This window comes from Helobdella robusta (genome assembly GCF_000326865.2).
Source record: "Helobdella robusta unplaced genomic scaffold HELROscaffold_7, whole genome shotgun sequence".
Classification (NCBI taxonomy): Eukaryota; Metazoa; Annelida; class Clitellata; order Rhynchobdellida; family Glossiphoniidae; genus Helobdella; species Helobdella robusta.
Genome location: NW_008705398.1, coordinates 842,506 through 856,353, shown reverse-complemented (window position 1 = coordinate 856,353; position 13,848 = coordinate 842,506). Strand labels below are relative to the sequence as shown.

At 32.9% G+C, this 13,848-nt stretch overlaps 3 protein-coding genes across 3 annotated transcripts; 2 read left to right on the top strand and 1 right to left on the bottom strand.

Annotated features, from left to right (window-relative positions):
- The first annotated feature begins 3,582 nt into the window (after nucleotides 1-3,582).
- HELRODRAFT_108045 (hypothetical protein) lies at nucleotides 3,583-6,238 on the top strand. The gene is made up of 5 exons (XM_009030702.1): nucleotides 3,583-3,626; nucleotides 4,048-4,184; nucleotides 4,727-4,846; nucleotides 5,235-5,301; nucleotides 5,654-6,238. Exons 1-5 carry the CDS (start codon nucleotides 3,619-3,621, stop codon nucleotides 5,913-5,915), a joined length of 594 nt encoding a protein of 197 aa, XP_009028950.1. The 5' UTR covers nucleotides 3,583-3,618; the 3' UTR covers nucleotides 5,916-6,238.
- A 205-nt stretch (nucleotides 6,239-6,443) lies between these two features.
- HELRODRAFT_189539 (hypothetical protein) lies at nucleotides 6,444-9,718 on the top strand. Its single transcript, XM_009030701.1, has 5 exons — nucleotides 6,444-6,674; nucleotides 6,801-7,265; nucleotides 7,421-7,691; nucleotides 8,228-8,336; nucleotides 8,528-9,718. The coding sequence occupies exons 1-5, from the start codon at nucleotides 6,659-6,661 to the stop codon at nucleotides 9,044-9,046; spliced, it is 1,380 nt and encodes a 459-aa protein (XP_009028949.1). The 5' UTR covers nucleotides 6,444-6,658; the 3' UTR covers nucleotides 9,047-9,718.
- Nucleotides 9,719-10,764: 1,046 nt separating this feature from the next.
- HELRODRAFT_164707 (hypothetical protein) lies at nucleotides 10,765-11,954 on the bottom strand (the record flags this gene model as incomplete). The annotated part of the gene is made up of 3 exons (XM_009030700.1): nucleotides 10,765-10,964; nucleotides 11,355-11,474; nucleotides 11,888-11,954. The coding sequence occupies 3 exons, from the start codon at nucleotides 11,952-11,954 to the stop codon at nucleotides 10,765-10,767; spliced, it is 387 nt and encodes a 128-aa protein (XP_009028948.1).
- Nucleotides 11,955-13,848: the final 1,894 nt, after the last annotated feature.

Genomic DNA, 13,848 nt, shown 5'->3' with positions numbered 1-13,848 from the left:
CCGTTTTCGTCAAGGTCATGATGAGGAGGATTTTGAAAATGATGACGTCACGACGATGGTGATGATGAGGAAGAAGAAGATGATGATGATGACGATTGCGGAATGTTTCAGACAACGTCATCTTTGACGTCATCTCAATCCTTATTATTGCTATTGTTGCAGGTGCTTTTTTTAAGTTTATATTATTATTTTTGTTATTGTTATTATTTTTATTATTATTATTATTATTATTATTATTATTATTATTATTATTATTTACGTTAATATTATTATTAAAGGGGTTTATTGGCAGTAAGATGAGATATTTTGTAGAATAATAATTTTTTTCTAGGTTTTCTTGCTAATTCATAAAATAATAATTACAATGAAAATAATATAATAATAATAATAATTATATTTATTATAAAATGATAATTATTATAATTGTCATAATAATACTACTAACTTATTCCGTCGGTAAGTTAAAATAAATTAATTGACCGGTCTAGCATGGTACATTAGTACATTTATACCATTTTAAACATCTTCTATGTGACTTACTTTTGTGTATGTGTGTATGTGTATGTGGGTGTGTGTGTTAGTATATATATATATACATATATAAACAAACAATATATATATATATATATATATATATACATACACATTTATATATATATATATATATATGTGTTGAAAGGAGACCATATTTATAGTGTTGTGTGAATTCTACAGAATGACAACAATTCATAGAATACTCTATATATATAAATATATACTATATATATATATATATGTGTGTGTGTGTGTGTGTGTGTGTGTGTGTGCGTGCGTGTGTGTGTGTACGTGTGCGTGAATGATTTTCAAAACGTGTTCGCAGTTTTTTATACTTGAAACAATTAAATTTTATCCTTTATTTGCTGTTATTGATATTATTATAATTATTGTTATTATTGTTGTTATTATTATTACTATTACTATTATTATTATTATTATTGTTATTATTATTACTATTATTATTATTGTTGTTATTACTATTATTCATTTATTTATTATTATAAAAAATAATTTTTTTTTTATGAAAAATTAATTGCGGCACATTTAATAATTATGTACTCATAAATAAAATTTATTGATTGTGTACAACAAAAACAACAACAACTCATCAATAACAACAACAAAAACAATTATTATTATAACTATATTAATTACTCTTGCTATAATAATAATAATCAGCATTATTATTTTTGCCTAACTTAAGCTAAATCAATCTAAATCACCATAATTTTACACTAGTCCGAACGATTTCATGAATTATGAACTTGAAAATTCTATTATTATTTATTATTATTATTATTATCATTTATTATTATCATTTATTATTATTATTATTTATTATTACTATTATTTGTTATTGCGGAATTATACTAATTTTAAATAATTTTAAATAATTTTAATTAATAATTTTCAATATTTTCCTGTAAGTGTGTTGATCTTTTTCTGACACAACCTTAAGATAAATATGGGTATATAAAGAGATATGTAAGTATTTATGTACGTTTGTGTGTGTACATATATGTGAGTATGTATGTATGTGTGTGTATTTGTGTGCGTTTGTGCGTGCGTGTGTGTGTGTGTTTGTGCGTGCGTGTGTGTGTATGTGTTTGTGCGTGTGTGTGTTTGTGTGTTTGTTCGTTTTGACAGTCCGAGTGAATGTTTAATGATGATGACGATGATGATAACGATGATGATGATGACGATGATGATGACGATGATGAATACGACGACGACGATGATGATGATTGAGTAAATAATCAGGCTAAATAGCGTGTAAATGAGGTCATAATTTATTGATCGCTCTATTCTGCGTTCGTTTTTTATATGTTATTTTTAATCATCATTATCACCATTATCATCGTTATCATCATCATCATCATCATCATCATCATCGTTATCATCATAGTCATATGTTACCATACCTTTTGAAACATTTTGTTTTCAACCTGCGACTTAAACTTTCTAGGGCTAACATCTGACCTCTTTCAATCGAAGAAGAAGATGATGATGATGAAGAAGAAGAAGAAGAAGGAAATGATGATGATGATGATGACGATATGTTGATGACGATTGTAAACAACTTACTTATTCAATTGGTGATCATGAAAGTGATGAAGACCAGGAAAGAAAGAGAAAAAAAGAATAGAAAGAGATGAGAGAGAGAGAGAGGGAGAAAGAGAGAAAAGGAGAGAAAGAGAGAAAGAATAAAGAATATCAATCGATAAATCATATCTTTAAACGTGTATGACGCCTAGTGTAAATAAATCAATGTCTCATGCTATTGAACTAAATTGCTTATTGTTCAATTTTTATCAAATAAAATTCATTCCAAAATATAATTAATATTATATTTATTACTTTTACTACTACTATTACTACTGCTATTACTAATAATAATAACATAATAATAATAATAATAATAATAATAATAATAATAATAATAATAATAATAATAATAATGATTATTATTAATATTATTATAAACAACATTTGCAATTTTTTTAAAGAATATAAATTTTGTTCGTTCACACAGATTTTTCTAATAAAAAAATGACATTTATTTTATTGCTGTTATTATTATTATTATAATTAGTAGTAGTAGTAGTAGTAGAAGTAGTAGTAGTAGTAGTAGTAGTAGTAGTAGTAGTAGTAGTAGTAGTAGTAGTAGTAGTAGAGATCGTAGCAGCAGCAGTCGCAAGAGTAACTGTATGTTTATTACTATTATTAATTAGATCGAAACGAAAGGCATTTTGTAACGTGAAGCTAAAAGCAAAGGAATTTTTATTAAACTTTAAAATTTATTTAGAAATATACATACAAATGATGTGCATATGTATGGTATGGTAATGGTCTTCCTATAGCTTATATGGCAAATTATTCTCAATCCCTTGCTTAAGCCAATGTCACCCAACCCAGGCCCTGGCTTTCCTATCACATCTCACCTATCTGTAGTTAATTAACTTAGCTAAAACTCATGATGAAAATGAGAAAATGGAGTAGAACTGGACTAAAAATACCACCACAAAATCAAACATGATGTCTGTGTGTGTGTTTGTGTGACTGTGTTTGTGTGTGTGTTTGTGTTTGTGTGTGTGTGTGTGTGAAAGTGTGAAAGTGTATGCGTATAAGTTACCGTGCCATTCCACTACATGAAAAGCCATATACAACAACAACAACAACAACACACGTTTAGACGACATTTTCCCCGAGATCGGGGGTTGCCGTTTGGCTACCTATGATGGAACCGAAAAACCCCTCGACGCCATTCTCATCTGTCACATTGTCACTTCTGTCATCATAAGTAATTTATTTGGCTAATTTTTACGCAGGACGCCCTTCCTTACGCAACCACAGTTATAAGCGGTGGGCCTAGCCTTTGATGATCCAACATCACTCACAAGGCAGTGAGGGTCAGTTTAATGTCATAACCAGGACCATGAAAAGCCATATACATGGAATAAAATTTAATACGTAATTAAAATGAAACTAGCTTTCCATATTATTTTCTCACTTGTTTGCACCTTCACGCACGTTTTCTGTTTTAGTTTTCAATTTCTCTTCAAAAAGTTTTTACGAAAGAAGATGAAAAAGTATTTAAAATTGTTTTTTTTTCAATTTTTATTTGATATATTTTGATTTCATTTGCGATTTAATTAATTTTTTTATTTTTTTCAAAATTTGCTCGCACCGGCGCTTCCAAGTTTCTACCCTACACGGCGATAATCTAGAATTCGAGTTTGAATCAAAATTTCCGCCATTAAAATTTTTTTCCTTGCGTTTCCTCAAAATGTTAACGACAAAATTTTACAAAAATCAGCAAATTAGTTGTCTAATTTGTGATCTTTCCACCTAACTAAATACAACTTTTCGGTTCAGATTTTCATTTTTCTTTGTTGTTTTGTTAAATCAGACTAATTTCCCCAACTTAATTTACATACCCAAACCCAGTTTAACTAACTTTACTTACACATTATTAAAATTATAATTTTTATTAAAAATATATCAAATCAGGGGCGTGATAGAGCTAGGCGATGTGACAAGCCACAACATAAAACAGTTGAGACGGATAAATGAGGTAGTCTTCCCTGTAGTATATAACGACAAATTCTACAAAGATATTTTGGAGGTTGGAGAGCTTGCCAAGTTAGGTAAGTAATCTGGGAAATTTCTACTTTCCCAATTACACTAATTTACTGATAATTATAAATTATATTTTAAGTTTATTAAAACTTATAATAAAATAAACTTGAAGTTTAAACACATACACAATTATAAATAAATTCTTTCTTGCTTCTAATAAAACATCTTAATCTTTTTGTATGTGTAAATTTTCCCTGTACTATGTAAATATTTACAATCACTATATAAGTATTTGTAACATTACTTACTCTGTGTTAACTTAACTATATTATTCTATATAGTGGGAATACCTGGAATTTATAATTGGATTAGTAATTTTACCTATGTATAAATTAGTTAATTAGTCAATAAGTAGGTGGTTAATTAGTCATTAATTAGGTGAGTGAATTAGTCATTAATTAGGTCAGTCAATTAGAAATTAATTATGTCAACAGTTGTGTGTACTTTGTTTTTTGATTAGGTTATCAATTAATTCTTCCCCACCCTTTCCACATTATTGGTGTACTATTCCATAAGACTTCGAATTAAAATTAACTTTTCTCTGCACCAGCCTTTTACAATGACATCGTGGTCGGGGCCGTATGCTGTCGAGAGGACAAGATGGATGGCCAGAAGAGGTTGTACATCATGACACTTGGCTGCCTTGCCCCATATAGAAGATTAGGGATAGGTGAATTAGTGATGTGCTGTTTCTTATTTATTTTGTCTATCTATTAATTTTATTGCTAAATATAGTGGAATATTGAATACTTTAAATTGTTTAATTAGTAATTTATTTTATTTTTTTTTGAAAAATTGATGTTCTGAGTTAAAAGATATCCTGAAGTATTCTGTCTGTCTCCCTCTTTCTTTCTATATATATATATATATATATATATATATATATATATATATATATATCTATATATATAGATATATATATATATAGATATATATATATATCTATATATATCTCACTATTTCATTTGTTTTGAATAATTATTGATACATAATGATATAAATCCAAAATATAAATTAATATTCATTTACAATTTCTTTTATAAACCACAAACATTCAGGCAGCATCATGCTGGAGCACATATTAAATATATGCCAGACAGATGGCCTCTACGATAATGTCTACTTGTAAGTAATTTGTCCTTATTGTTGTCCTCAACTCTTTCTCCCTCTCTCTCTCTCTCTCTCTCTCTCTCTCTTACTCTCTATCATTCTTCTTTCTCTTTCCATTTCATTTTCGATTTTTCTTCTCTCTTTTTTTATTATTTTTTCAGTTTTTTAGTTTTTTCTCTTACCTCTCTCTCTCTCTCTCTCTCTCTCTCTCTCTCTCTCTCTCTCTCTCTCTCTCTCTCTTTCTCTCTTGCTTCCTAATTCTCGCTCTTGAAATCTCTTATTCTCTCCCTTTCTCTCTCTTCTTTTCTCTTTCTTTCTCTCTCTCTTTCTCTCATTTTTTACTATCTTCACAACTTTTTTTCGACAGACACGTCCAGATCAGCAACAGCAGTGCCATCTCCTTCTATGAAAAGTTTGGTTTCAAGATCGTCGAGACGAAAGAAAACTACTACAAAAAGATCGAGCCGGCCGACGCCTACGTCCTTCAGAGGTCATTCAAAGAAGGGCCCAGTGGGGATGTGTTCATTGTTAAAGAGGGCGGGGATGCCACCACGGAGGTCACCAAGGTCATTGAGGAGGGTCAGGGGTGTAAAAAGATGGGTGACATCAGAGAAAATGGAAAGAAATGATTTTATTTTTTGTTGTTTTGCTTTTTTATTATTACTAAACTTGTTATTATTGATATTATTATTTATTATTTTTAGATTATAATAAATAAAAATATCTGAAAATTTCAATTTTTCGGAATTTAAAAAAAAATTTTTAAATTTGTCACCGTTTAACAGTTTATTTATATGTTGTATGAGAATTAAAACTTTTGAGACACATTACTAATGGTATTATCTGTTTTTTTCTTTATTTATCCTATCTCTCTCTCTCTCTATCTATCTATCTATCTATTTCTGTATATCAGTATCAGTACAATAAGTAGAGTGTTAAGATAATAAAAATTATCTACAAGCAAGCAATCCTTCAATAGCAGTATCTATATCGTTGCTACTTGGTAAGGTATAGTATCTTTGTTAAACTATATAATACAAAAGGTTTGAATTAACAGTATAATATATATACATGTGTGTATTGTATATGTTTTGTGTGTATGCGGGTGTTTATGTGTAGTTTTGTTATATGTAAGCTTTTTCCACAGACATGCGGCAATTTTTGAGATAGAGGCAAGATTTTGGAAAAAATTGTCTTTCGTAATTTTTTGAAAAGTTTGGTTTAATTTTTTTTTTATAAATTAAACGTTTCGCGGATATTAACTAATTGATTAATTTTAATGAATATAATTGAATAATTTACATTAAGTTGGTGTAAATTTAACTGCAAATTATTAAATTTATTTCTGTTCTTGCAAGTAAAGGAGTCAAGCATGTCTGACAGAAACGGTTTGTACTTGTAAATTTTTCTTAGCAAGAAACCTGGCGTTTGTACGTCTGTGTATGTTGCAGTGGGTACCGTTGCTGCTGCAATTTTGAAATTACTAATGAAACCATTTCATCCCATCCTTCAAGACGCAAACAGCAAGCCAGTCGGCAAACATGGGCCATCACACGAGGATGAGGTCCCCCACGATACATCCAGCGACCAACAAAACTCACCATCTGATGGAGGAAAAGTAGTGAAAGAAGACCAAAGTAGCGATTCATCGTCCTCCTACAAGTCAGAGCAGACCAAACAAAAACATCAGAAACAGAAGAGGGGTAAAGACAAATCATCAAAAGATAGCAAGGAACCATCGGAACCGCACGTAGAAGAAGAAAGGAGAAAAAGCCCGGATACCATTTTAAGGGAGCTGACAGAGTCCTCATCCAGTTGTCCTCCTCCAATTGGATCGTCTCATGCAAGGGAACAGCCAACCGGGGCTCAACCGGAAGCTGACGTCGAGATTGACATCAGTTCACAACGGGGAGAGGATGGAGAGAAGAGGATGTTGTTGGAAAGGAAGACCAGGCAGGAGCAGGCTGCCGAGAGGGATGGTTTGTGGGGGTGGTGGATGGTAGATGGATGGGTGGTTCGCGGGGTTGATTGGTGGGTGAATTGATCGATTGATAAAATGAAATAAAAGTTTGGATGAAAAAATTTATTAAGATTAACAAAAAACCTTGAATTAAAAAAAACTTAAAATTCGCAGCGGAACATGAATTCCTGGCGGCAATCCCGAACCAGCCCGTCCAACTGCATGAGCCCCCTCCCCGAACTTGGGTGAACATCTGTTTCCACCCGGAATATTGGTTCCTCAGAGCAATGCTGGTTTTCTCCATTTTCATAGCCATGATCATAGTCTTCGCCATCATCTGGCCTCTCTATCCGGTCCTTAATTCCGTGTTCTCGGAGCACACCACTTGTCTGGTTGTCGCCATCGAAATTGTGTCGTGTTCGAACGATGTCGATGATAAGCCCTAGTACGTGTGTGTGTGTTGTGTCTGTGTGTTCTGTAATGTGTGTGTGTGTGTGTGTGTGTGTGTGTGTGTTTGTTCTGTGTTGTGTGTGTGTGTTCGTTTTGAAGTGATTTTTTGAAATGGTTTTATTGTTGTCTAGAGATTTAATATAATTGAACTTCCTAACTTGAGGAATGTTTTATGAGAAGATTTTTTTTAGATCATTCGTTTGGAAATTTTTTTCAACAGATCAATTAAATAATTAGTTAGTTAATTAAATAGCATCCTGAACAACTTATCAATCAATCCAATCAATCAGTCCGTTAATCTATCATCTACCATTCAATCAATCCAATTAAACAACCAACAAACCATCCAACCAAACAACCAACAAACCATCCAACTAACCAAACAACCAACCATCCAACCAATCAACCATCCAATCAAACAACCAACCAACAAACCAACTAAACAACCAACCAAACAACCAATTAACCAACCAACTATCCAACCAAACAACCAACAAACCAAACATCCAACAACCAACCAACACACAACAGTTGCGTGAACAACACCTGCATGAGAGCCACAGTAAGTTATCTTGAGTGGAGATCGCACGAGTGGAAGGAGGGCTTCCTGGTCAACGATGACGCCAACGATCGCGGGAATGTTAGTGGCTAGTTTGTGGCCACTTCACTCTTTTTTAATTTTACTTATTACATTACTTACTTATTATTCCTCTTATTACTCTAGATTCTTACGTTTAATTAATATTAATCAGATTAAAATCTACAACACGCCACTCTAATACGCACGCACACATAAACATACACATACACACAAATTTTTAACTTTTACAGTGCTTTGCAAAGCCAGATTTCTCATATTCACCTTGTCGCACTCAGAGAAACTTCACGCACGCAGCCACAACAACTACAGCAGCAGCAGCAGCTGAAACAACAACCACGATATTCACAAACAACAACAGCAGCCGCCGCGATGACGTCATCAACGATCACGATGACGTCAGCAGCGACATCCGTAGCGACAGACCCAACAGCGGACGCAGAAGCCTCGATATTGTCGCCACCACAGCCCCCAACGACCACAAAAACGTCAACCCAGTCGGCTGCAACATAACCTGCTACTACCACAGCCACCAAATTCGCGCCAACTTAACTGACGCTAGAGCCATGGGCACTCTGATGCAGTATCAGCAAAGGTTAGGGTTAGTGACGAAGTATTCGGCATGGGAACTGGCGATACTGATACTAATTCTCGTCTGCCTGATCGCCATTGCTGTACTGGTGGTCTGCTGTTTCAGAGCACGGCGTAACAGTGATTCGAGAATTAGACGATACGGCTACGAGTCCATTTAAACGATTAATTGATTTAATTGACCAATCAATCAATTAATTACTAAATTAATTAATTAATTAATAAGATACCTTGATGTGTTACCTCATTTCTAGCTGATCAATGATTAATTTATTGGCACATAATTAACTGATTCAATGTTTATATACCGATAACTGACAATTTGGTGGTTCAACAAATCAATCACACTGATTGTTATTATTCGATAATTAACCAGAAAACTAAAAATTTAATGAATCAATTAACGATTAATTAACTAGTTAATCAAAATTAACCAAAGTTACACTGATTTAATTGGATCTAAACGACGAATTCGTCTGCACGTTAATTTATTTTCCGACGTTTTGAAAGTTGATTTTTATTTATTTGTTTGTATATGTATGTTTGTTTGTATGTATGTATGTTTGTTTGTTTGTATGTATGTATGTTTGTATGTATGTTTGCATGTATGTACATGTGTGTGTGTGTATATCTATTAATATTATTCGTATTGCTCAAGTTATAGTACGTACATTTCGTTACTATTGCTATATCGTTTGCCAGTTTAAAAGTTTAAATAATAATCACACACGCACACAGACACACACACACACATATACACACACACATATACACACACACATATACACACACACGCAGACAAACACATTTTATTCATTCATTTTTTGAAAAAAGAGACGTCATTCCATCAGTTCGTTTTTGTTTTTTTTTTGTTTTCGTAAAGAAGTTTTTGAATGAGTGTGCGTGTGTGTGTTTGTATATGTATGTTTGTGTGTATGTGTGCTTGTGTGTATGTGTGTTTGTATGTGCGTATGTATGTAAGCGTAGGTGAGAGAGAGAGAGAGAGAGAGAGAGAGAGAGAGAAGAGAGAGAGAGGAAAATTGTTTTCAACAAATTCTAAAAAAGAGATTGATTAATAACGATTGATAATAGTAACGGTGTTTAGCAATTGTTGACGCTAAAGTCTTTTTACAGCAGTAATAATATCAAAAATAATAACAATAATAAAAAAAAAATAATAATAAGTTTCTATGAACGTTATAGTAATGATACAGAAGATGCAATGTACGTTGTTAGGAATCCAGTTATGATGAGTAACATTAAGGTGGTGGTTGGTGGCTCTTGTCGCGTCGATCCCAGCTGTTTTAGAGAAAATAATAATAACAAGAATAACAACACACAGCCATGGCTATATTTTGCACTGTTGCGCGGTTACCAGGTTCAAACGCAGACCACGCATTACTCAAAAACCATCATAGGAATTTTGCGCGTATTTTGCGCCTACATAAAAGTGCGCATGTACGCTGTGTGGCGTGTGTGTACATCGTGTGGTACGTGTGTACGTCGTGTGGCGTGGACGTTGTAGTTGCAGCCTCAGTCGCCGAAGCATTCACTGCAACAAAGTATACAAAGAGAAAATGACGTCATCAATTACGGCAAGAATAACAAAAATACTACTACTACTACTATAGTACGATTATAATTATAACTATAATAAATTATTATATTAAATTATGACTATATTATAATTTTAATTAAAGTTATGACGTAGGGCGGAAAGAAAGATGAATGTACAAAAACTTCTAAACAGGTCAGAAATAATTAACGAATAATAACGACTACGTTATAATTATAACTATATTAAATTATTATATTATATTATGACTATATTATAATTACAACTATAATTATACAAAGTATAATACTATAGATATAATTATTACATAGTAACATTACTAACAGTTACGTAGTAGTTGCAGAGATCGCCCTGACAACACTCGTGGCACTGCCAATCCAAGTACCAGTCTCTGATGCAGATGTGCTTCAGTTGCTCTTGCTTGGCCTGACACTTCTTCTGGGTGTCGCAGTCTTTCGACAGGTAGTGTATTCGATTGCCACGAGGGGTCCAATATGGCGGAACTGGGGAATTAGGAATTTTTTTCGGAAAGTTAGGAGTTTTTCCCGGAGAATTAGATTTTTTTTCAGGGAATTAGGAGTTTTTTCAGAGAATTAGGAGTTTTTTTTCAAGAAAATTAGGAATTTTTTGATGTTGTGATAGATGTGTGTTTATGCATGCAAGGATTCAAATTGGAAGATAGATTACTACTACTACAGCTCCTACTACTACTACATCTACCGCTACTGCTGCTCCTACCACAACTGCTGCTGCTACTTACTATTACTACTTCGGCTAGTAGTAGTAATATTTTATATCAACAAAAACACCATAATAACAACAACAACCATGATACTACTAACACATTATAATAACAACAACAATAATAATAATAAATCATAATCATGACTAACTTCTCCAGGTGATGCTGGAGTAGCAGACGTCTTGGCTCTGCTCGCACTGCTTCGACGTTTTGATGCATTTATCTTTGTTTCCATCCTGGTCTTTGCACGAATAACATTCCAGGGAGTTCACTTTTAAACAAAAATTAATTTGAAATAAGTTTTTATTTATTATATCATTAAAAACGAGTTTATTTTATTAACTTTTAGTCTATTAAAATAATTATTTGAATGGATAGTTGAAGAAAGAGATGGAGATAGATTATGAAGAACACTATTGAGATTAGATGGAGGAAAAGAAGCACAAATATAAGAATTATCAGAAAGAAAAATTATTAATAACACGAGGTAGTTCAGAAGTAGAGTGTAAATAAATAGAAGGGGGCCAAGGATAGAACCCTGAGATACCACAAAAGTAAGGGTAGAGAAGTTAGAAGTAGAATTATTAAGAACAGCAGAAGAAAAACGATTACAGAGATAAGAAGAAAACTAAGATAGACAAGAATAAGTAATATATAATTAAATTCAAGAATGTTGTCACTAACCCGTTACGGCAAATAGTGAAATTAGGCAGATGCATAAATATGAGACAACACCAGTTGATAAAATCATTTTTCGTGGAAATTTATTTTAAAATATTTATTTTAAAATGAAGTAATAATATCGATAGTTATTACAATTAATCTAAATAAACATAAATAAGTAAATTATGATATAAGTATTAATTAATATGACTGATTTTAATTAAAGATGAATATTTTGAAGGATTTTTTGATGAAACTTTCGACAATGCACACCTGCACAATTTTTATTTTTACCTGTACAGTGTTAACAGTGATGTGCTTGTTGTTTATACAAAAATATTTATTCATGTATGTTTGTATGTATATGTGTGTGTATGCATAAATGTATGTGTGTGTATTATGCATAAGTGTATGTATGTGTGTATGTAAGTATGTGTGTGTATGTATGTGTGTATGTGAGACCCTTTGTTGATTAACTAGCAATTGATGGGGCTATGATCATAGTCAGGTTCTGCTATACTCTATTTTGTTAGGTCACTTACAGAGAGGTTATATATACAGAAGGAATTAAATTTTTGAAGCAGAACCAATATATATTCTTTAATGTGGTTTTTATCTAAAGAGTTTCCTGATATTAAAATGGTTTTATTAATGAGTTCTTTTAAGAGCAGAGGGGTATTGTTGTCGGTAGGTCCGAAGGTTTCGATGCATATTGATTGAAAGATTCTAGAATCATTGAGAGTAGTCTACTTGAAATATTTTTGGTCGTACGCTTTTAAAGCCGCGGTACCTGCCTCAACCGATGTGAAAGAGATGCATCTTTCGGCCATCGTGTGGGGGAAGTCACATCCCAGGCCAGCGAACGTCCCATAGTCCAGGGAGAAATTGTGTGTCCATCAGGTCTAAAGTTCCCAGCCGCAATCAGGCCTACCGGTTCTTTTATCACCGGTATGGCAGTTTTCTGGAAGCAGCAAACGACGAAATCATTCATCGCTGAATGTCTTACTTGGCGTCCAGAGCCAAGAGAGCATGAGAGACTACGATGGCCCAATGGATCAACCTTTGCTCCGCAGTGGCAAACAACCCCCTCCTCACTCGGATGACCGAATGACTTTGTGCCACATGAGGTGTTTGGCACCGCACTCAACCATGCTGACCTAAGCTCGCTTTCACTGCCAGGACCCTGGTTATGTATGTATGTATGTATGTATGTATGTATGTATGTATGTATGTATGTATGTATGTATGTATGTATGTATGTATGTATGTATGTATGTAAATAAATAAAATAACGATTTTGTTGATGACGACGACGATGATGAAAATGATTATGTGTAGTGATTAACTTACATTTAACTTTATTAATACCTCATTTAATATTTTACAAATTCACTCAAATTTTCTCACTTGCGAAAGCAGTGCTTTAACAAGGGTAACGCTGTACTTATCTATTTATCATCAGTCATCCGGTTGAATATTATCCGATAGTTGGACTCGATATTCGTTATTCGAGGAGGACCGGCGGTATCGACTATTCACTTGAGACTTGCCCAATAAACCTTTGATTGAATTGATTTACATGACAGAATAAACTAACTGACTCTTGTGCATATAAGTTTTTTGCTTTTTGGAGAGAGAGAGAGAGAGGAAGAGAAAGAGAGAGGGAGAGAGAGACATAGGAAGAAAGAGAGGGGAAGAGAAAGAGAGAGGGAGAGAAAGAGAGAGGGAGAGAGAGACATAGGAAGAAAGAGAGCGGAAGAGAAAGAGAGAGGAAGTGAGAGACATAGGAAAAAAGAGAGAGATATAGAAAGAGAGAAATAGAGAGAAAGAAAGAGAATTGGGTTGGATTTATTAGTCACAGAAGAGCAACACAAATCAAAAATTATAATAATAATAACAATTTAGAAAAATTTATATATATAATAATAGAAATAAATATTTAAAATAATTTAAGAGGGGATGTTAATTTAAATTAAATTAAG